Below are 23,960 nucleotides of genomic sequence, written 5' to 3'. Positions count from 1 at the left end.
TTTGTTCGCACAGAATGATTTTTGGCACCTTAACGTCGATTGTTACATTGTGACAAATGGCGTTATTTTCGAGATTCCGACAGCTGAAAAGGAGTCGTCATCCGATATCGGGCCTTTGCTGAGTTTGATCAGATTTGAGGGAACTAATATCTATCAATCTTGGATTATTAGATGTGTCTACCCAGTTTACAAGGCAAAAACAAGCCAGATGGGTGAAGATATTTTTTATTTTTTACTGAAGCCGCCGGGATGGCTGGTTATAATGATGGATTCTTATCAGGAGATCGGCTTACGATTGATTGGAAGTCATCAAATGTGAGGAGATTTGAGTGTTGCAAAGCAAAGTCACGCTTGGCGTCGGGCTTTGATTTGAAGTTAGCGCATAGTTAAGGAAGTAGCGCTCTAACGAGGCCGAATAAGAGAAGCCGACGATGCCGTCGATATTTGGTGTAATTACATCCTGAGAAGTATGTGCGGCGTTCTTCCCGGCCAGAAAGACGAGAAATGTTTTTCTTTCTTTCCATCCGCAGTTGTAATTATTCGTAAACTCTTTCTCGCACCCCCCCTCCCCCGTGGCAAGAGATTGACGGGAAAATAAAGGTTGTTGTTGTGTTGCCGGCGTGCTTCTTGTGCAATTAGAACAAATGTCAGACGTGTAAGAAGAAGAAAAAGGAGGCGCTAATTGAAAACATAAAAAGATTCCTCAATTAACTGCGGAGGCGAGCTAGCGAGCGCGCGGAGGCGAATTATTTGCATTGTTAGGCGGCGGGCAAATGGCGGAATGTGCCGTAAGCCGAGCAGAAAAACCTCGCGGGGAGTTGCACCCGACTTCAAAAGCAGAAAAGCAGATAGCACCGCCCGCCATCAATAGGCGCTAATTCACCCAAAGCTGACGCTTTGAAGGAGACGTGAGCATTTTTCTTCCAACAGTTCCTAGCAATCCTAATAAGGCGTCTCTTCCATGCTTTCTTCAAAAATAGCCAACGATCAACAATTTGAGATTTTTTTTTCACCAGGGACAAATTAGCTCATTGTAGGGCACTGGTGTCAAACTCAAGGCCCGGGGGCCAAATCCGGCCCGCCACATCATTTTATATGGCCCGCAAAATCATGTGTGTCAATTCAATGTTTCTTAAAATACCAACTGTGAGATATTGCAAAATGTTTTGTTATAATCCTAATTTCAAAATAAATTAATATATTGAAATTGACAATATCCACCCATTCATTTCTATTTAAGTCATTAATGGCCCCTCGAGGGAAATCATAATCAAATTAGTTTGACACCCTTGTTGTCGAGGATTGATCTCATTCAGTGAGCCAGCCTGTCTTTTTCTGTAATCTCATTTACTTTTTGTTTAATAATTTAGTTTTATTTCATCAATGAAAATATATTTTTTATTTTACTTCATTTTGTTTGTTTTGACTATAACCTTGTTACATCACTAAAATGGAATTGCATCAATGAGCCACTAAAATATACCAAAAGCAGTTAAATGTTTAAAGATACATGTTTGGAGATAATTACTGAAAATGTGCAGACTGAGAAAGCTCGAGAACTGAGTTGTGGAGACACTGGATTAAAATAGTTTTTCACCGATTCTTTTTTCTGATTGTTGGTCCTGAAATTGAACTCTCTAAATAAAAGAAGATGGATGGGGAGCCATGGAAGGAGGACACCAGAAGTAATAAAACAGTCAACTAAAAAAAATAAAAAAATCTACACAAGGCTGAGAAAATAACTACTTTCAAGAAACAACAGCAATTTGTCTCCCGCCATTAAAGAGTTGCATTTTCGTAAAATGTCCCCTTTAAATTGCCGTGGCCATCGGAGGAGAAACTTCTCCTGACTTATCAGGCGAGACCTTGTCAAGAACACAAGCCGGGAAAAGCAATTTTCGTCCGTCTTCCAAGAAACAGGAAGTTGCTCACCTGTGGAAGGAAACAAAAGAGCAGACGTTGGCGTCACGTGACTCCCATCACGCGTTTGCTCGTCTGTGGACTCGTGTTCACCTCACCAGAAAAAAAGCAAATGATGAACGCCGGCTTTATTTGAGCGTGTCCAAAGATTCATTCTCCGTGTGAATCTTCAGTTATAACGGCACCGCATTTGTAGTTGACCTTTCCCGGGCGGGAATAATTGCAATAATTTTTTTTGTACTGACATTTCCTCCAATGAGCCGCTTAGCGTTTGACATCTCACCTTGGCACGAGTGACGACGGCAACACCGGCGATAACGAGCCCGAACACTCTCGTTCACACTCAAATGAAGAACACACACCTCCCATTATACTATAAATGTTCCCATCTAGTTTAACGAGTCCTAAAAGGGACGTCGGGATATTCGGCTTCGATGTGAAACTTCACGATGGATTTAAAATGCTAAGCAAATGAGCTAGCAAAAAAAAAAAAAGGGCAATCAGCCAATCAGAAGAATTCCTGCTGTCACCTGTCACGCTGAGAAGCTCATCAGAGGAAAAACTTTGCTCTTTGTGATGGAAATTCAAACTTAGACTGCACTCAGCTCATATTCTTTCCTCCTGGAAGTCCACGGAATGTTCTGTACGCTTTTGAGTGTCACTGCTGTTTGCGTGGAGCTCCACAGTCAACTTGCATCCTGGTCTTACACTCGAAGCTCAGTGTTCTTGGCAGTTGGAGCGCATCAGAGTGGACTTTGCTGACTTGGAGCTTGGCAGGGAGAACGGCCAGGCTCTCTGGCATGACAGCTGAGGCTTGGAGGTCTGCGTCCGAGATTATCCCAGTCCAAATGTCTCCCTTTTGTGTAAACAAAACCCGGCATGGAGGGAAGGAGCGGCACAGGCGGCACATTTCTCCCGCTAAAGCTTTTCTTCGCCTTGCCTGCCACTGGAAGGACATGAAAGCTCTACTTGGCATCATTCGTGTCCTCCTTCTTGTTTTCTTCTGGTTTTCTTTTACCCTTTTGCCCAGGGAGTTGCTTTCGTCCCGCCCCAAAACGTGTGGCATGGAAGTTTGAAGTCTTAAAATGTGCATCCAAAGAGACACTCGTGTGGATCTGGTCAGTCATCAGTGTGGACTAATTTCTGGCTGCTTGATGAAGTTAGGGTTAGGGTTAGGATGAGGGTTAGGGTTAGGGTTGTGGAAGCTTAAACATCTAACAAACATCAACCAACCAACCAAACCAAACCAAACCAAACCAGTGGAGCTACCAATCAACCATCAAACAAACACATATCCAACCAACAACAGTAAAAACAAATTCCCAGAACTGCCACAATGTTTGCTTGGTGGCGGTAACAATTGTCGTAATCATTGTCTAGCGTTGAGAGCCGCACAATCAAGACTCCGGTCAGAGGGGATCGAAAGTGTTCAACTCGATTCATCATCTTTGCAACTCGCTCACGTTCAACGACCCAACACACACGCGGAGACCTCTTTGAAGCAACTGAAATAATTGTCCGTGTTCCTTTGAGCTGCTTCGTGTCCCTCAGAAATGCCGACTAGCTGTCAAGTCCGCTCGATGACAACGTCGTTGTCGCTCGCGTGCGTTTGTTTGGCCTCTTAAGCTGACAACACGGGATTCATTCTTTGGTGGCCACTGACTTTCAGGTTGGAGAATAATCAGCTCAGCATTGACTGAGGCAGGGGTGTCAAACTCATTTTTTTGGCGGGCCGCATTGTCGTCATAGCTTCTTTCGGACGGCCATGATGATCCAAATAAATGTATGAGCACCTCATATTATATACAGCAAGTTAACACCCGCGTCTTGTCACACTTTTTTAAATTTAACTTGGCTTTCTTCTCTCCGTGCGGTCAAAAGGATCAAATCAATAACGTGGTGAAATTCTCTCTCTGGAACCTTCTTTAATTGTCCCCATGCAAGAAAAGAGCACATTCATGGTGCTGTCGAGACAAGTGCAGAGTAAATACAGCTAGCCGTCACCTTGCACTCACGCGCAATTTATTAGCCTCGCAAAAGCACTCGCCGCCGCGCCGCTCTCGATATCGCTCAAGATTTTTTTTACTGGACTTAAAAGAGGTTCCCAAGGGGGCAGCGACATGGACGGTATTTCAAGCCGCTTCGGTCCGAGTCAAGCCTGCACGGGGTTGCTAGCTTTGAGAAAAAATTTGAACAATAACATTCATATTGTCTTGAACAAATCATGTGACTTACAAAGTTCCACCAACTTTGGGTAAACGGGCACCCGGGTTTCTTCAAACACGCTTTCTGAGTGCTTAAAGTTTGAAACTCATCTCAAGAGAGCTCATTTCAGCCGGAGTGGCTCTTTTGAGAAAATGGAGGGCCTCCAAGAAAGGTGGGCGACGGCTAATGAGACGAGGTTGTAACCAGGAGAGGTCACGCCTGTGCTGGAGAGGAACTCATTAGCGTGGAGAGCGTCAGCAGAGTGTTTGTCAAGATGGAAAAAAGATGTTATTTCACATTCAGGTCTGCAGGCCACCAAGAAAAAGAACAAACGCTGTGCTTTGGCGTCAGCGGGCCTGCCAAAAAAAAATTCCCATGTGTGCCGGTAGTTTTATCAGCAGGACCCCGACAATCGCTCGTCTCTTGACGAGTGACATCATGTGCCCGTCGTGCATGCATCCACTGACGGAGCACTTTTTGTCTCCCCGCTGAAGGAAGTCGAGTCCAAAAAGGACGCGACGTTCCCTGGCGCCGCTCCAGCGGGACCAAATTGGGTGACAAAGTCATTCCACTAAGTCAGAGCAATATCCTCTGACTCACCAAGCCAAGAAACGAGTCATTTTGTCGCTCTTGTCGTGTTTTATTGAAAGGTTGAGTGCTTGTGCCTTGATTTGGAGGCAAATGAGAACTTGTAATGCTCCAAGCGAGAAAAATAATACACTGCAATCATGTTTATGTATTTTACAAAAAGGCAGCTGATGTTTTAGTTTTGATCTCCAAACTCTCATGAAGAAAAACGTTTTGGATTATTAGCACTAAGCTAGCAGACGGCTTTCATTCTCTTTTATTTGTCAGTTTTAAAATGACTAGAATTAGAAAAATCAAAAGCTTAAAGCAAGCTTTGCTTCTTAACTCATACAATCTACATGTAGATTATTGTATGCCCGAATAAAAAAATATTTGTGAGATGTTAGAAATCAAGCGTGTCGCGCATTAGCATGTGTTTGTTAGCAAGTTGGTTTGGAACACATTTTCACGGCGGCGATACCGCATTGTATCGTCTCGTCACCTCATTAGCGACGTGAGGTGGCGGATAACGATCTTATCCCCACGTGGCCAAGCGCCTCTTTAGCCGCCACACGTGTCATATCTTAAATGACTTCTGATTGCGGGATTTCGCCGAGAGGCATCTGAAAAGCATCAGCGTCGGCCATTATCACCGTGGCGGGGAAGCACAAAAAAGCCCCGTGGCAATGAGACAAAAGTGGACTTAAGTACAAAATGGGCGAGCGAGGCAAATAATGCTGAAAAGTCAGCAGGCTGGACGGGCGTGAGGACGCTATTACGTGGCATCGCTGCCTCGGCTTTCATGTGTGACTTGAAGGCGCAGGAGAAGATAATGAGCGCACTTATTGGCCATCCGTTCCATTAACGTGGCGGCCCACAGCACTGCTTTCTTGCCGCCACAAAGAAGAAGATTGCATGACGACAAAGGGGGAAAAAAAGGAAAAAAAAAGATCTTCAACAACAAAAGCTTCAAAACTGACAGTGGGAAGAAATAGAACTCAATATGAGACCTAGTTCTCGAGCAGCCAAAATCCTTAAATGAGCGGTCCTAAATTGTTCAACAACTTGTCAGGGATCAAGCAAGAACATAACTGTCAAAGTTGTCCGAGGCAAAATATTGATCAAGCTTAGGGTCCAAGGGACCTGACCAACAGTTCTTGTTAGCACTTGAGCAGCCAAACTATCAAATAAAGGTCAAACTCTCAGGGATCAAACAAGAATATTTATTGCACTTATTTAATATTATTCAAGGTTTGAGTTGTCCGTTTTGTAGCTAAGCTGCCAAACAGTTCTCGTCAGCCCTCAAACAGCTAGAACAGAATCATGACCCATCCTGTTCAGAATCTGCTCATCTTGTTCTTCAGTCTACACCAGCTGTCAATCACCTCATACCATGTGAATCCCCATGAGACCCGAGGACCAAATTCAATCGTGAAATCAATTTTTTTGCCCCCCTCGTCAGATGTCATTAGCTTTGCGGGATCCCTACCGACTTTCATCACCTCTGACATCTTTCTCCATATTTCAGCCTAATTGCTCCCTGCGTTAGCCGTGCAAAAGTCAGCAGCCGAACTTTGATGCCGGCGTGTTCGTATTTGAAGCGCTAATGCTAATTTGGCGCGTTGCACTAATGAACGCGGGGAAGATTAGCAGCGGTGGATTGAGCTAAGCGGATTCCTTCAGACCACCCCCTGCTGACAAAATCTCTCACCTGGAAAGATGAAATCAAAAATGTGTCTACGCCAAAACGTAAAGTGACACATTGAGGTGCGATTGCGCTTTCAAGTCAACTTTGGCTCGACTTTTACTCGCTAAAACTTGGCCAGTAAACTTCCAAATGACAGCTAATCTGCTTCATTTCCCTTGCAAAGTACCCAAAATGGAATTTGTGAAAATATGGACATACTATTATCGACTGTCATATGACGAAAAGTACCATTAGCTAGCTAGCTTGTCACTGTGAAAATATATCGAGTCAATTTGTAGTTTTAATCGCTGTCATGTCGACACAGCGGGTAAACGGCGGCATCGGCACGCTACGCTAATGAGGACGTTTGCGTTTCTTTGTTTGCACGGAGGCCAGTCGCGGCATTGCTGAGGTTATAAAGCCTTCAGCGCCTTTCGGAGAAAACAATGAAGATGAAGAGCACAACAACGGTGGGAGGAGGAGGAGGGGGAGGAGGAAGAGCAAGCAGCGGGGAGCCTCTCAAGAGCCGCAGGGTTTTATTTTTAAACCCAGCGCTTGATTGTTTGCTAACCTCGAGATGGAGATGGAGCGTCTGGCGGGATCTTGACTGGAGATTCATTAGGACAGGAGACACCTGCCTGACTTGCAGACACCCTTGTGTATTGATTGGACATCAGATAGTACACTTGATGAGCAGCGTGGCCTGTTAATGACTTGAAACGCTTTCATTAGTCGGCCGGACCCCTTTATCAGTTTGCCCACGTAACGAAGTGTGTGACTACTCAATTGATTCCAAACGCTTCCATTCATTTTCATTAATTTACGTTCCACCCTCCCGTTAATTTATTTGCATTCATAGGCCAAGCTCCTCATCAAATTGTACAAGGAGTGCGACCTACCTATGAATTCAAATTTGTCTTTAATATGCTTGCAGCTAATTTAAGTTTTCGCTAATAAGCCAAGCTCCTTACAACTGGTCTCATTGAATGTTCAGCGATGACATCGTCAGCGAAACCCGTCGAGTTCAGCTTAGACATTTTTCAGATCTGGGTCCTCATTCTTCCACCGCCACCCAAGCAAATGAAACTCCCAGCAGCTCAACAAAGAGGTGGGATCAGCACCTTTGTGTTGGCGCCGCCGCCGTTTTTGACAGGGGCGGCGCCAAGTCAGCTCACGGGGTAGACGGTGCATTCAGCGGCGATAATGGAAGCAGAGGCGCTCGCTCCACTAAAAAAAAAAAAAAAGACACAAACATATTCCGCCCCCTCCGCGGTCAGGATGAGCCAGGATGAAACGCTCCAGAAATGGCTGTCGGGCCCAATGTTTACCCTGTGAATTATTGCTGGCATTATCGGGCCGGAGGAGAAACCATCCGAGCCATCGCAGCGGCAATCTCGCCTTCATGCATAATCTCCACCTGATCCGGGAAGAAGCGTTTTCAATATTCCGTTGACGCGCAAATCTCTGCTAAATTGTTTATTGTAAACAAACCACGCCTGCTCCTCACCAGACTTGAAGAATGTGGCTAATAAATAGCAAGATGAAGAGGAGGAATTGCGTGGAATGCAAGAAAAAATAGAGCTCGAGTGCAGACGACTCCTAAAAGCAAATACGCAGCACATATTCTCCGTCTTCGTCTTCCTGTCACATTCAAGTGAAGAAAAAGCACAGCGGCGTCGTGCATATTTTAACACGGCTGTGACAGGACATTAAGTACAAGAAGCTTGTTGAGTATGTACTGGATACCATAAAATGACAAAAAAAAAAAAAGATTACCGTACAGCTATGGCGTAGGTGTCAAACTCAAGACCCGGGGGCCAGATACGGGCCGCCACATCATTTTATGTGTGTTGTTCAATACGAAAATGACAAATTGTCTTCGCTTTTTAAATAATAGCGATATTAGCAATTTTTATTACCGGTTATCTTTTTAAAATATCCAAACAGTTTTTACTCTTCTCTCATTTCAAAACTAGTCATCAATTTGTTGTGTAGTCTATACTGTATATACCGTATTTTCCGGACTATAAGGCGCACCTAAAAACCTAAAATTTTCTCAAAAGCCGACAGTGCGCCTTATAGTCCGGTGCGCCTTATATATGGACCAAATCCCTAAATTTAAACTGGCCCGAAGCATTGTGTCATGAAATCAATCATAAGTGGCCCGCTGAAGACTATGAATCATGAATCAAAAAGACCATGGATCATTATTTTGTGATTATAAAATAATTCGTTACATCTGAAGTTGAAATAAAAAAGATAAAATGGAGAATGATTTGATTTGGATTAAAAATCTTACATGATGCATTAATGGTGCGCCTTATAGTCTGGTGCGCCTTATATAAGGACAAAGTTTTAAAATGGGCCATTCATTGAAGGTGCGCCTTATAGTCCGGTGCGCCTTATAGTCCGGAAAATACGGTAATATAAGGCATTGACAGTCATAATGGCCCTTTGAAGCAAACTGACAAGAGTTAGACACCCCTAGTCTATGGGAACCGGCATGCTGCGCACCATTCTTATGCCGGGCCACAAAATGGCCGCTTAGGCGCCAGCGTTAGCTCGTTGCGGCTCATTGAGCGCTCTGTGATGAAATTGGCCAGACCGAGGTTGATGAACTCCGGATAACACAAATATCAGAGCCTCAGGCCCCGCTGACTTTTCAAAGGCCGCTGATGAATTCCTGCACCTTGGGGAAAAAAAAAAGTGTCAGTCGCCTTCACGCTGGAAGAAAAAGACGCTCTTTACCGCATCGAGTTGAGGGAAGACGATGCTCCAATAAGAACAACAACAATCATAATAATCATAAAGACTTTATGGAAGAAAGCGCTTCCCCCGGCAGGTAAAATTAATCGGTTTATTTTAGGTGTTTGCTGCTTAGCGCTCGCTCGTGCCCTCGGAACATGTCGGGAATATCTTTTTTAATGTTTTTTTAACACAATATATATCCCAGCAGCCCGATAGCAAAACAGCATAAAAGAATCTTGAAACTAGTTTGTCCTCAAGAGGGTCTGCATTTGAGGTTTAAAAAAAAACAAAAACTCAAGAAAATAGTGAAAATGTGTTGAATCCATCTGCGATGCCGCAATTTGTTTAAAACGAGCCAGGATTTAATATCAGGCTAAGTAAGGACACAAAAAGCGAGCATTGACTCGAGGCTGCAAATGACCTCACATGAAGCGAGAGGACACTTTTTGATGATGAAATGACAAAGTCTTTCTTTGTTGTACCCCACCAAGAAAGCAGCCAGGCTCTTACGCCATCAATTCTGCAGATCACACAAAGACCAAGTCTTGTCAAAAAAGGCAGTTTCATATGTGAATTTCACTCACATACATAGAAAATATTTATAGATATGAACGTATTTATAAAGTCAGGGTTGTGAGGTCACGCACCATCAGATGTCCTTCGGCGCCTCTTTCATCCCGTTCGTCTCTATCCTGACTCAACGGCAGACAAAAAGGTTGCTTGTGGCGAATGCCCCGAGGCCTTCCGCTTTTCCCGCCCCCCCCAAAAACCTCGTCATCCGTCTTGAGGAGACATCGTTCGCTCAGGTCGGCCTTGAAACTTTTTCAGGCGGGATGCTCTCTTTTTCGCCGACCTCCTGATTTACGAAGGCAGACGAGCGTGGCGCACGGCGCGTATGAATCACGTTTAGATGACAAGCGGCGAGGCGCCCGCTGCAGCAAAATACATCACAAGTGCTTAACTACTCTGCTCTGTGATGGCCACCTGACGTGTACTTCCAAAGAATTCTAATAAACACGAGCACCTTTTGGACTTTGATTCAACAACCCGTTCACCTTGTCCGGGGCCATTTTGTTTTCTTATAACTTTAAGAGCCTTCCCATCATGCATCTGTGGAGTTGAAGAGGCAATCAAGGCCACGTGTCACGACCGCATGCTAGCACGTTAGCGTCCCAGAGTGCCTGAGAGCGCTAACGGACGAATTTGACTGCACGTCTTCCTAATTGCTCTTTTTTGCTATGATTGCAAATTAATGAGTCAGGCGCGAGCGACCGCTCCCGTCGCCACAACGCGGCGGACGCCCGACAACTACCAGTAAGGCCGAGCGGCTGTCGGGCTGATTGATTACCCGCGTAAATGTCGAAAGGTTGAACTTCTCACCTCGCGACATTTCACGCCTTTTTCGTTTGGAAAACTTTTCTTATGGGAGGAAAAAAAAGCAAAGTGGGGAAAAGAGCAAAAGCAGAAGAAATGCCACAATATGTAATAGTCGGGTCCAGGCAACAAGAAGACTTATGAGGACAAACCAAAAACTCTTGAACAGGAAGTCGGTCATGTTGCTTTGAAGAGGGCAAATTCCCGGGGTCATATTTTGACTTCACAGCTACATGTCCCAAAACCTTTGTGGAGATATATTCATCTTCACACAACCTCAGTCTTTTTATTTTCCGTCCCCGTCTCGCCCACTATTTTGCAATCAGATCACACTCCGGTGAGGAGACGGAGGCGCTTATTCCACGGGACGTCGGCTCCCGAGATTGCCGAGTGGGAAGTACGTACGAGTAATCCCGAGTCACCTTCATGAGGTGTCACAAGCCACTGATATTCTCCAAGTCCCATGACAACATCCCAAACCAAGGGCCTCGCAAGCTACACTGTTTTCCTGGGGTCCCCATACTGCAGTTTGAGACCCACCCCTTAAGCTAGATGAGTACTGGACATGTCTGCAAGCCGTTCAGCCTCACCCCGGTTGCCGTGACGACCCGCCAGCATCTTCATCCCTCTCGGACGCGTCACAACACATCGTGTGCCTTCACGACTGACTTGCTGAGTAAAAGTGAGTGTTGTGTGATTACACACACACACACACACACGCGCACAGTGAGTGAGTGTCCGTGGAGGGATGCATGCTGGGTAATGAATAGTTTATTACCCCGTGGAGCTTCGCCCCCGCTTCGTCAACACACGCTGTGTGTGGAAAGCTCCTTCAGAAGATGGATGTTCAATTCTGCTGTGTTTGGTTTGCTACTGTGATGTGCTTGTTAGACACTTTTATTCACGACTTTCCATTGATGACTGTGCTCTCCTGCCTCCTGCTGGCCGTTAGAAGCGCTGCAAGTCATAGTCAGTGCAAGCCAGTGCACGACACAAGATGCGGTTCAAATTTTGAACAACAGAGGTCGCCACAACACTTGACATTATTGTGACTTCATCGGAAATAATGATGATGATGATCCTACTATTAATAAATAAGAATAATCAAAATGATACTAATGGCAAACTGTGTTTATTGGGCCAATCAGTGTAATGAATATTGAACTTTTTATACTTAATTAGTCTGGATGTCAGGTTGTCGTGATCATGGAGGTTCAGGTAGTCCACTGCGGGGCCACGAGCTCTTCAAATCAACAACCAGAATGTTCTTGATTGCCTTCAGACTGACATTTTCTTAATATTGTGTCATGCATACGGTTAGAACTTCTAACAGCTTGAAAATTGTTCCGGAACATTTTACTCTTCCACTTAGTATTTTTGCATGGATGTGTTTCCAATATTTATATATCACGCAGATGTTTGTTGCTGCGTCGCTAATAGTTAATTCCAAAAAATTGCAGTCGAGACTTCTTTTCAGGGAGAAATCTTTATCCTTTCCCGCAGTGCTCTTGTACGTTTCCATAGCAACTCAGCAGGACCGAGTCTAAATTGAATTAGACACGTAGCAAGCACGCAAGCGTATAATGATCGAATCCTGTTGAATTATGATGATGATGATGATGTCTGATAATTGTTCATCAGACAGACACTGAACAGTGTTCCTCTCCATATTTCAGTATTGGTTTCTTATTAGCTTCTTGTTGATCAAAAAGCCAAAGATGGCAGACTCCTAGTGTTGTTGTTATTATGAGTCAAGCTATCGGCCAACAACACTGCTACCACAATTGCGGTTGGCTAAGCTAGCAGAGGCGCGGCCGACGATACCTTGATTCCAATTCCTTGAGCAGTATGAAGTTGTTTGTTGTGCCCGGCCATCGACTGGTCCAGGGCACGCCCGAAGTCATCAGGGATCAAGTCTAGCTTAGCCGCAAGTCCAAAGAGGACAAACAGTGATAGAAAATGGGTGTTTGGATGAAGGAGCCGCTAAGGGACGGTGACATTTCAAATGAACAAGCTGGGGCTTTTAAGCACTCAGCTTCGTAGAACGTGACTTCACTTGAAAATTTAAAAGCGTTTGCCATTTGTCACAAACACTTGACTTGTAACAATCATTTCCATCCAAAGTGGTTTCTGTATGCATGGGGCATTCTTGCACTTTCAATTTCACGATTCCAAAGTTTTAAAAGGTTCCACTCCAGAAATCTTCACTTGCAGTGTCCATGCCGATTCTAATCCTGGTTCTGACCCCGATTGTGGCTAAGATGGTCATAACATTTCCGATACTGATTCCGGTTGTGTTTCTGATTCTGGTTCAGTTTCTGTTTTGATTTAAATCCCGATGGTTCTGAAATGGTTCTGATCTTGATTCTGATCCTGCTCATGATCCAGGGTCTAGTTTGACGTGCAAACGGTACACATGAATGTTTTATAATCTGTATTTTGTGTCTGGAGGGCTCACAAAGTGTCACGTCAGCCCGGGCCTCGCGTTATGTTTGTTGTGCCGACTTTTTATTTAAGTGTGTGCACTCCGGTTGTCTCTTGTGTGATTCGTGCGTCATGTTGATAGCTTGTTTTTCCCCCTGAAACGCGAGCAAACCTGCGGACAGGCAGGAGCCGGCCGCTAATCAGGGTGAGCGCGGCGGGCCCATGTCAATCAGCGCCAATTTGCCCCTCTCTGCCGCACTGGACGCACGTCACCATTTAACGCATTTATGAAATGGGCCGCTCTCATGCATTAGCATTTGATTGTTTCGCATGGAAACAACACACCCGCCGACCTAGAAGGTCACGTCCACCGCTGGCACATCGCAAATGCTTGGGCGGATTTTTCACGTACAATACTTGAGTGTTGATATTTTTTACTTATACTCTATCTATCTATCTATCTATCTATCTATCTATCTATCTATCTATCTATCTATCTATCTATCTATCTATCTATCTATCTATCTATCTATCTATCTATCTATCTATCTATCTATCTATCTATCTATACACAGTGATCCCTCGCTTATCGCGGCTTCACTACATCGCAGATTTTTTTTCCAAATTAAAAAAACATTTAAAAGTCAAAATAAAACTTCTAAATTGAGGAAACATGTGTCTAACCTTTAAGACAACGTAGTATTGCTCCAAATGTTCGTTTACATTCCTTTAGAAGTCCGTTTTCACGTGTTAGCACGATTAGCATCTTTCTGCTAACTCGTTAGCCTGCCCAGTACTTCTTGTTGGTGACCGTACTTCGCGGATTTCACTTATCGCGGGTGGTTTATATATATATATATATATATATATATATATATATATATATATATATATATATATATATATATATATATATATATATATATATATATATATATATATATATATATATATAGAGAGAGAGAGAGAGAGAGAGAGAGAGATGCGACGTAATATGCTAATCTCAGCAGACAATTGTCACTTTAATTACCTTTTGGGCCTTTTATTTTCCAAAGTTCTGACTGAGTTACTTCACCTCCCAGTGACAGTGTCCCCCCAAAACTCGTCAGCTTGTTTAATTAAAAGTTTATTTCATTAACTTTGGGCCACGAGCAGACAAAAGGAAAAGAAAAAGTCCAGATGTTCTCTGCGAAAGCTTTGATGAATTCCTGTTGTTAATTAACTCCTCCATCTGTCATAATCAATATTTTTTAATGCGCATTCTGTCCCCGATTGATCGTTCGCTTTCCGTCCGCCGGTCACTCAGCTTTTCTCCCGGCTCTGTCGCCGTGGAAACCAAAATATTGCAAGGCTGCAAGCGTCATTGCGGGATCTCATTCAAAAGGTTTGATGATTGCGTTCAGGAAAAATGTATTTTGAAAACCCTTTTAATACTTTCCTGTTTCCTGAGTCCTGTTTGCTTTTAATAAAATGCCTCACTTGATCTCCGGGCAAGGTGAACCTTTTGTTTGTTACGTCCACATCTCAAGTAAATGGCTGCATTTTTGATTTTCATAATTTTTTTATTTGCTTCCAAATAAGTTTGGCTTTTTAATTCCTCTTACTGAGATTTGCTCAACTTTGTTTTCTTCTGGCTTCCAGAAGGCAAGAATTGATGGATTAGTTTCTGTCCAATCAGATTTCAGCTTGTACGTGTCGCCATGTCAATCTAATCTGCCGAGCCTTGAGAATCATTAGTGCTGGCCAGCCACTGTATCTTCTGGAATGCGACCAGTAAATTAATTGCAAAGCTTTGCTCATCAAAACCAAAAACAGCGGCGGGTTTGCTCCAAAATACAAAGTCTGCTTTTCAATGAAAACGTTGGGCTGCTTTTATGCAAATGAGTTTGTAAAGTGGGAGGCCATCAGAGCAAAGTGGCATCTGGAGCTATTGAGTGATTTTCGCCAAGGGTCGCAAAGTGAACCAGGGCGGCATGACACTAAAAATGCCCTCGAAAACAGACATGCTGAGATTTCTGCCGTTGGAAATGAAAACAGATGAGAAAAGTTTACTCATGGCTGAGAATCTGAAAAATGTTTTTCTTAAAACTCAAACTGTGTGGTTTCTTGCTATAAATCATGCAGAATATACATCTTTATTTTTTTCTGTGTTACAGCGCTTTATAGAGAATATCAAAGTCAAAGTCTGCTTTATTGTCAATTTCTTCACGTCTAGACATACAAAGAGATCGAAATTTTTTCTACTATCCCACGGTGACAAGACATATTACACATTCAAGTAAACGATACAAAAAGTAAAAATAAGAAGGCACATACAATGAATAAATAAGAGCAACTTGGTGGAAATGGCGCAATTGTGCATACAGCAGACAGTCAAATCAAATTACGCAACATTTCTCTTCAATGTGCTGCATACAAGTGAAATAAATGAATTAGACGAGCGTACGTGATTGGAATTTGATCTCCTCTGCCCTGCGCTTATTACTTTATTCATCTTAATAATAAAAAAGATTGATAGCCCCTTAGCGTAGATGTACATTGTTAGCAATAAATCATAATTGGAAAAAAAAAAAAAAATTTGCTCAAAAGAAGCCGACTCAAAGACTCAGACAAGAAATATTTCGAGACACAGGCGATGCTGTATTAAAGTTTCCAGCAGAGGCTCACATGGTGCACAGCAGCGATCAGGAACACAAGAAAACACCAAATCCAATTTGACAACACGTTTGGACATAACAGAGCAGGTTAAAGGCCAAGATACTAAAAGCAACTCCACAAAGTCTCCAACAAGTCCCAAATTTCAAGAAAATCCGCAATTCCCGTGTTAGTCACGAGCTATTTTCAAGTCTTCGGCAAATCCAAAACTCGTTGTGTCCAATCTTCCATCAAGTCCCAAATCTGAGGTCAGGGAATCTCACGTAATGACCAACGAGTCCAAGTCTGTGATATACTCAAATATTGAAAAATCCCAAGTCTGGTCTTTTCAGTTTCTCTGTTTGCCTCATCAATCCCGAGAAAGTTTTGACATCCTGGTATTTACAGATGCGATTGACATTTATGCGATGCGGACTGTTACCATAGCGACCATTCAGCTAGTTTAGCGCCACATGAACGTGACACGACATAATCAACACAATTACACTTCACAGTTAGAATGATGTAACTCAAGTCCGCTTCAACACTGACACTACGGGTGTGCCCAAGTAGATCATGAACACACTCAAGCTCCTCCACCACTGGTGCAATCTCGTCAGGAGAACATTCACCGGCTTCGAAAAACACTCGCAATTGTTGGGAGAGGCTCTTAAAGCTCGGATATCATTCAAACGTATACAATCGCATAAATGTGACATCCCTGCATCATTTTTAAGGTGTTTAATTATATTTTTTAAATTGCAAGGTGTTTATTATTTTATATTTATTTATTTATTTGAAGAACAAAAAGCATATTCATCTGAGACTTTTTTTTTTTACAGCGTAAAGGTGTGTTTTTCTTAATAAAAGACGTAACAGTTACAGAATAATGTATTTTTAAAATTCATACGTGACTTTGTGTTGTTAAACAGCTGTGATTTAATCTCGGGAAAATACAACTTTATTTCCAAAATGTTGCAACCACTCCCCCCCCCAAAAAATAGGTCAATTTGTCATGGTAGCATTAAAACTTTTTTTTTCTCAAACCAAGGGAGTCATTTTAAATTCCTATTTCACGTTGTTTAATTGACGTTTTGATTATGAGAGGGACCTTGGAAAAATGTATTCCTTGTAAGGGGTTCTTGAACACCAAATGTTTGTGACCCCAATGTTTGAATTTTTTGGGTGGACTAAAGATGTTGGCTTCATCAGGCTCAGTCTGGCGCTTGACAAAAACTTTACATAAGTGTAACAATCTCTCAGTTGTGCACTCTCTGGTCTCATGATTGCCCGAGAGCATGTTCCTGTCTTTTTTTGGAGCAAAAGCGGGGGGCGGCGGGGCATGGCAACGCCAGGGATACTTCAAGTCTTTGTGGTGAATGTATGTTTGTGTTTAGATGTTGCGCCGATTTTGGCGGTCCCGTGCAATCACCACTTTTTTTTTTTCTGCCATCAGATGACTCGACATCCCCTCTGTCCTGTTTCTTCCCGCACACTCACTCAGGGCTTGGGGGTAAAACCCCCCCCCCCCCAGAAATGTTCTATTTGGACAAAAGTATTGCGACGCAGTAAATCAAGCACGAGTCGGAGTGGAGCTTTTAGATCTTCACGGCTCTTCTTTTGGGAGGGAGGATGTTTGAGAGTCCTTACCGATGTTTTCTTGGATGAATGTGAATTTAGAAGAAAGTAGATGAGAGGACACACGTTTGCAGGTGTCTCGGCAGTGGGGGTTGATGACATTTAAGGCCGTCTTGTGCAAAATATATCAGCATATCTCTGTGATCTTCACTTTATAAGATTTAGGATTAAAATTTGGCAGTCAACAGTCGACTTTGAAGGAAGGCGGCTGGTTCCCTTGGAGAAATCGACCTTGGTGCATCCCAAGTTGACAGGCATAAGCATGTGGTAAATCTCCTTGAAGATCTCTCTCTCATCTCCTGAAGGCATTGATGATGGCGTTGATGGACTTCATTTCAAACTTCATGATGAACGCACGTCAGTCTCGGTGAAAGGCGCCCACGGCTCAAAGTTCAGACGCAGTCGAGGGTGTGCGAGCAGCAGAAGATCTCCTTGAAGGTTTTCCTCATCTCCTGGCTCCTGAAGGCGTAGATGATGGGGTCGATGACCGAGTTGCACATGATGAGGATGAGGTACATGTTGAAGTGCGACATGAAGCAGGTGCAGTAGGGGTTGCGCGGGCAGCTGATCATGAGGATGAGGTGCAGGAAGAAGGGCGCCCAGCACACCACAAAGACGCCCAGCAGGATGGTGAGCGTGACGGCGCCCTTCATGTTGGCGCGCTGCCTCAGCGGCGGGTGCCCCGGCAGGGCGGCGATGCGCTTCATGTGGAGGCGCGCCAGCAGGAACATGTGCACGTACAAAGAGGCCATCAGCACCAGCATGGTGAAGAACATGCCGATCAGGCACACCAGCACGCCCGTGCTCTCCGAGTAGATGATGAAGAGCACGCCCGACGCGATGCAGCAGGTCCAGATGCCGGCGATGACCATGCCAGCCCTCCTCAGCGTGACCATGTTGTGGTAGCGCAGCGCGTAGAAGATGGTGATGTAACGGTCAATGGCGATGGCCAGCAGGCTGCAGATGGACGCCAGCAGCGAGCTGCAGATCATGGTGTCAAAGACGTTGTCCATGTTCTTGATGAGCCGCACCGGGACGCGCAGCGTGCCGCCGTTGATCAGGGCGATGACCACCGTCTCGGAGGCGTTGGAGACGCTCACCAGCATGTCGGCCACGGCCAGGCTGCAGATGAAGAAGTACATGGGCGAGTGCAGGTTCTTATTCTTGACGATGGCCACCACCACCAGGATGTTCTCCAGCAGGCTGATGATGCCCAGGGTCAGGAAGACCTCGGTGGAGATCAGCAGCTGCTCGTAGCATCCCTCCGAGGACTCTCCCTCGGGAAACCGCCGGTCCTCGCTACGGTTGCCGTAGCCCGCCGTCGGACCTTCCTGCCCCGTGGTGTTCATGATTCCTCCTCCTTCGTCTTCTCCACTTAAAAACTCTCTTGCGTGCCCATTGTCAGGGGCCGCCTGGAGTTCTACAGCGAGCGATTCTGCTCTTAGTTTGTTCCTCACTCAAAGCAGGCAGGAGGAGGGCAAACCAGAGTGAGGGAGGGAGATCCTGCCGCTTGCCGCTATTATATGTCCTCGACACGCACGCACACGCACGGAGCCAGTGAGCCCGTGCTCGTCTTTCCCATTGGCTGATGGTGGAGGTGAGGCAGGACCCAAAAGGAGAAGGATATTCATGAATGAAACCAAGCACTTATCGAGGATGTCAAGACTCCAAAGTGCTGATGAAGTCGTCCACAGTGGTTGTCAATCATCAAACCGCTTTGTGAGGACCAACAAAGACGTTTCGCCTCGTGAGAATGCATTCAAGGCCCCGCGGGGGATGAGCTTTTCCTCCAACGCCGGTTCTGCCTCCAAGGACGAATTATTCAGTCAAAGGCGCAACTTCATCAAATTCTCATCATCCTTCTTCATGAGAGCTAAGAGCAGAAGAGTGAAACAAAAGCCGCTGGCAAAGCGAATCGACTTTACATTCACTTGGAGTTATATAACAAACAACTCAAATGAAGTGGCTGAGGAAAAAAAGATTGAATTGAAAAATCAAAGCAAGACTCTTTAATGTCAACTTCATTTTCAAAATGTTCCGATGACGGCTTTAAGAAGTCCAACAACAAAATCTCGCCGAAGGAACAGCAATTCTATTCCAAGAATGTGGGTACATAAAAAAACAACAACAAATCTGCCCTCCGACCCCGATTGGCCGCGTACTGTCCTTGTGGTGGCGACCTCCTGGGGGTTGGTGGACGCTTGCGGCCAATTAGAACGCATAATTCTTCCGTTCGCACCCAAGTCAGGCCTTTCAATTACTATTGGCAGATTGCATGGCTAGCATCTCCGGGGACGGGAAGCGCCGAGGGTAATTTGTTCACTCGTCTGATTCTAATTTAATAATAACCACAAAAAAAAAAACAGCCCCTGCAACCTCAGCTGCAAAAAATCGAGTATGCACAACATATTTATCAAGTGTAGAGCCACAAAAGATGTACAGTAATCCCTCGTTTATCGCGGATAATTGGTTCCAAAAACCACCCGCGATAAGTGAAACCCGCAAAGTATGGTCACCAACCTACTGGGCAGGCTAACGAGTTAGCGTAAAGATGCTAATTCGCGATCGTGCTAACACGCGAAAACAGACTTCTAAAGGAATGTAAACGAACATTTGGAGCAATACTACATTGTCCTAAAGGTTAGACACGTGTTTCCTCAATTTAGAAGTTTTATTTTGACTTTGAAATGTTTTTTTTAATTTGGAAAAAAAATTCGCGATGTCGTGAAGCCGCGATAAACGAAACGCAAAGGGATCATGCCAAGTCCGCCATTTTGCTTTGAAGCAGCCATTTTGAAGGGGGTCTTGCAGGAGTCCTTCAAAGATAAAGGTTGTCCTCCAGATTTTATTCCATTGCTACCGAGTTCAAACCTCGTTTACTAGACAGATGGATGATACCGAATAGCAACAACAAAAACAAAAATATTTTTATTCACATGGAGCATGGGAGTGAAGTTTAACGACTTGCTGTAAAAGAATAACGCATGACAAGTGCTTCTTCCGAAGGCTCGTATATTGTTGCTTACCTGATTGCTTTCTGGTGGCCGCTCAGTTTGTCATGAATTCATCATAATTATTGCGTTTTAAGGACAAACAAAAGCAATCGGCTGGTGTTCACGAAGCAAAGTGATGGCAGATTCGGATCTTATTCAAAATGCAAATTTCCAAGCGGCGTCACTCGCGTCAATGCAAAATAATTTGTTTGAAAGATGTTGTTCGAAGCCAGGTTGTGATAAATGTTCTGCCGCTCACTAACGAGCGCGTGGCAGCTTTAAGTAGCCGTTCATGCCGACGAATTTTATGTTACCTGGCTGGAAATAAATTGGTGTAAACTTAAATCATCCCACAAATAAGTGCAAACCGGCGAATATGAGTCAGCGCACATGCGAGACGCGGCTTGATTAACCTTCACTCGCTGCGTCGGCGGCGGTTGCCGGGTGACAAAAAAATCAAGACGACAATAACACCGAGATACCACAGTTGCATTAAAAATTCGGATCATTTGTTGCCATTTGAATTGAAACATAAAAAATCCATTTGTTGTTGTATTACATGTTCCCATCAAGTGAGATTGACATTTAGAAATTTGAGAATCCTTCAATGGGGTGTTCAATTCGCCTCGAATGCGCTTCCACCCTCCCATCTAATGAAAGTTTTCAGAAGCCCCATGATTGTTTTCTGTTCTTTCATCCAAGATGTTCACTTAAGGAACTCTTCACACTACTCACCCTTGTAAACACAACATTGTCACGATGCACTTGCACGCGGCGGGCACAGTGTGTTCCGGCTTTTAATCGGTCAGATAAAAAAAAATATATATATATAACGGGGGGCGGGGGTGTTTCGTAAACGATTGTAATGAACCCGGGACTCAGGTTGGAGCATCGCTTGGAACATTGGGAAAATGTTCAAAGAACACATGTCTGTCGTAACAAGAGCTATTTTGGAAATTGAACAGTATGACCCTCGAGGAAATTTGGGCAAGTGAGGCTCGCCCGTGTGAAATCATTGATCTGTGTGCTGACTGAAAGGAGGAAGGTCCTTATTTCACTTGGAATATCCAAGTTGTAAAAATAGCTGCTAAAAGATTAATTGTGGATACGTCGAATTAATTTTTGAGTATGTGTGAAGTTTGCGCTTTGGCAACATGGCGGTAAGAAAATTTCCATCGATGATGCACATCAGAGGATGAGCAATCTCACCTTTCTTGAGAGGCCTTGAGATGATATTTTGGTGGTGGTCAATATTTCTGGGTGGAGGGGATAATTTCCCAGTATCTGAGTCAACCCACAGAGGAAAACCTTGATTTTTGTTCTTTTTTTTTCTTTTGAGAAAATTAATTTCCTTTGCTCAGCACTCCAGTTGAGTCATCATGGGCGACCATCTGAGCAATATAATCCAAAGCTCCAGAATTGAGTAAGCACAAAAAAGCATGAACAACAGTTTAAAAAAACAACAACAAAACAGGCTGCATATTTAACATATATTTATTTGACTACACGTGTTCTTTGATCACTGGTAATTAAATTAATAACATGCAATACATCTAAAGATTAGAATGAATCGTTTTATGAATAAACTTATAATACACCACACAGTTGAATTTTTGTGAATGTCTCTCTGTCCTTGACCGCCCGGGGTGCAGATTGACTATTCTGCGAGAGACTGCAGAAACTCATGACTCTTTTTTTGGTTTCCTCATCTTACCTATCTTTAAAGATAAATTACTTTGATTTGTTTGCTTGCTTTTGCTGTGTACTTTTATGGTTGAAGTAAAAGCGAACAAAGATGGATGAGACCGTTTGTGACATCATCATTATTTCCACCACTCTTCTAGGTTCCTTTTTTCAGAGTGTCTGCCATCCGAGTTAATGCTGTGAGGCGGAACAGAGCATCACCTGATGAGATGGATCAATACGGAGCACAATGAGTTGGATTTCCGCTGCAAATTATATGGGGTGCATTAAAACCATCTGAGTACTTCAAGACTGCCCAAAACAACTTTAGCCTGAAGAGGTAAATGGACTCATCTGCTTTTGTGGAAACCATGGGAGTTGCCATGGTAACACAGCTTCGCGGATGCAATATTTCTCTGCTACCCTCTAGTGCCTACCAAGTGGAACTCCAGCTACATGACGTTCAAATTCCGACTCATGTACGGAGTCGAGTGTTTCTACGTCACTGCAAACATCGTGATTATGTTGACAGTTTAATTAGAAATATAATTTTTTATCGTCAACTAGGTGCATCCAAGGTTTTGTCCGTCGATCTGAAATTCATTAACGGGGATACTATACTGCATTTACACTATCGATAAAAATACAGGAAGTAAAACTTCACAACGCATTTTCATTGGCCAGTTAATACAACCTGTGATTGGTCCAGCTATGTGTTTACCATAACTATTCCGACTAGAAACACGGACCGCTAGGCATTTGTACGCACTGTTTTACGCCTCGGATTGTCATACATTTTTATATCCTGCTTCATTTAACTCTGTATGCAATTGCAAGTTAGACGTGTTACGACAAGATTTTGATGAGGCGGAGTTACAACTGTTCGTCGTGATATTTAAATTTGAAGGTAAAGTATTGCACTTATTTTTGCTCGGTGGAGCGGCGAGCCTGCTAGCATGTTGGGTTGCAGAAATACCAAAGATGCTTAGTGTTATTTCATGCCACTGCGTTGGAGCAATATGTCAGCGTTTACCCAATTAATGTCATTTAACCACTGCTACGCTTGATTATTTACGTATTTATGGGATTTTAATGGTGCATTTTAATTCATAAATTGATCGGTGCAGTCATCCTTCCACACGTGATTGTCAACTAGGGACGCCCAAACTATTTACTTTACAAACATTTCTATTGCTGTGTTGCATGCCTGACATTTGTGACTTGCTGTTAATTAATGTATATTTCAACTGTTTTGCCTCCCACCCGGCAGTCATGTCTTTTCACCAGGACCGCGGAGTTCCCAGGGGTGCAATGCCCCCCGGGCAAAACTACCGCACCACTAACCTGAGGCCCCCACCACCTCTGCAAGTTGCACCCCCGTACGCCTATGATTCTCAATCTTCCGCCCCGCCCGGGTACCATGGGAACAGTAGCACCTACATGCCGCTGCCGCCGCTGCCGCACTCTGACTTTGTGTCGTACCCGCCGCCAACGCCACCCTCGACGCCGGGCTCGCTTCACCCATGTCCGATGCGTCCGCCCTACACCAAACCACCCAACTTCCCACCTCCGCCCTTGCCCGGTGCTCCCATGCCCAGCTCATCGATGCCGCAGAACCCCTACCACCCTTACATGATGCCGCCCGTGCCCCCGCCGCCTTTGCCACACCCTCCCATGCCACCTCCAAATCCGCCTCCGTCTATGACTTATCCCCCTCCGTACCACATGGGCTACCCTCATCCTCCCCATCCCCCTTTCCCTCCCCCTCCCTTCAACCCAGGATACACCCAGAGCCCCGGCTCATTCGCACCCGATCAGAGCTTCCACCATGGGGGGCAGTACAAATACGAGAAGCCCGGCGGTGGCGGCGGGCGGTCCCCTGAGCAAGGATATCGCCATGACGACCACCGAAAGCGAGGCTACGTTGGCTACGGGGACAGGCATCGCCTGGACGTTCCCAGAGAGCGCAAGGACCGCGGCAGGAGCCCGGACAGGCGCGGCAGGACTGAGGGTGGGCGCTACAAGTCCGAGTATGACGCTGGACGCTCCCCCTGCGGCGCACGTGGAAGCCGCGATCGCAGCAGGTA

The 23,960-nt window shown here is 44.5% G+C and overlaps 2 protein-coding genes across 4 annotated transcripts in view; one reads left to right on the top strand and one right to left on the bottom strand.

The window, feature by feature from the left end:
• The window catches only part of drosha (drosha ribonuclease III), a 98,009-nt gene that overhangs the window by 32,742 nt on the left and 41,307 nt on the right, over nt 1-23,960 (top strand). Inside the window, exons 2-3 of one of the 3 annotated variants that reach the window (XM_088364022.1) lie at nt 22,035-22,213; nt 23,144-23,957. In XM_088364022.1, the coding sequence (XP_088220148.1) occupies nt 23,146-23,957 (812 nt within the window). In that variant the 5' untranslated portion in view covers nt 22,035-22,213; nt 23,144-23,145. Of the gene's footprint in view, nt 1-22,034; nt 22,214-22,601; nt 22,781-23,143; nt 23,958-23,960 lie in introns of those variants that run through there. The other 2 variants (XM_088364021.1, XM_088364019.1) reach the window with 2 other exon arrangements.
• Nucleotides 15,118-18,684, bottom strand: mc4r (melanocortin 4 receptor). Its single transcript, XM_088364025.1, has one exon. It carries the CDS (start codon nt 18,544-18,546, stop codon nt 17,590-17,592), a length of 957 nt encoding a protein of 318 aa, XP_088220151.1. The 5' UTR covers nt 18,547-18,684; the 3' UTR covers nt 15,118-17,589.

Source organism: Syngnathus floridae, chromosome 20 (assembly GCF_059516105.1).
Source record: "Syngnathus floridae isolate MCC-2025c chromosome 20, RoL_Sflo_1.0, whole genome shotgun sequence".
In the NCBI taxonomy this organism is placed as follows: Eukaryota; Metazoa; Chordata; class Actinopteri; order Syngnathiformes; family Syngnathidae; genus Syngnathus; species Syngnathus floridae.
Note: the sequence above shows the minus strand (reverse complement) of the source record. Positions and strands in the feature narration are given on the sequence as shown.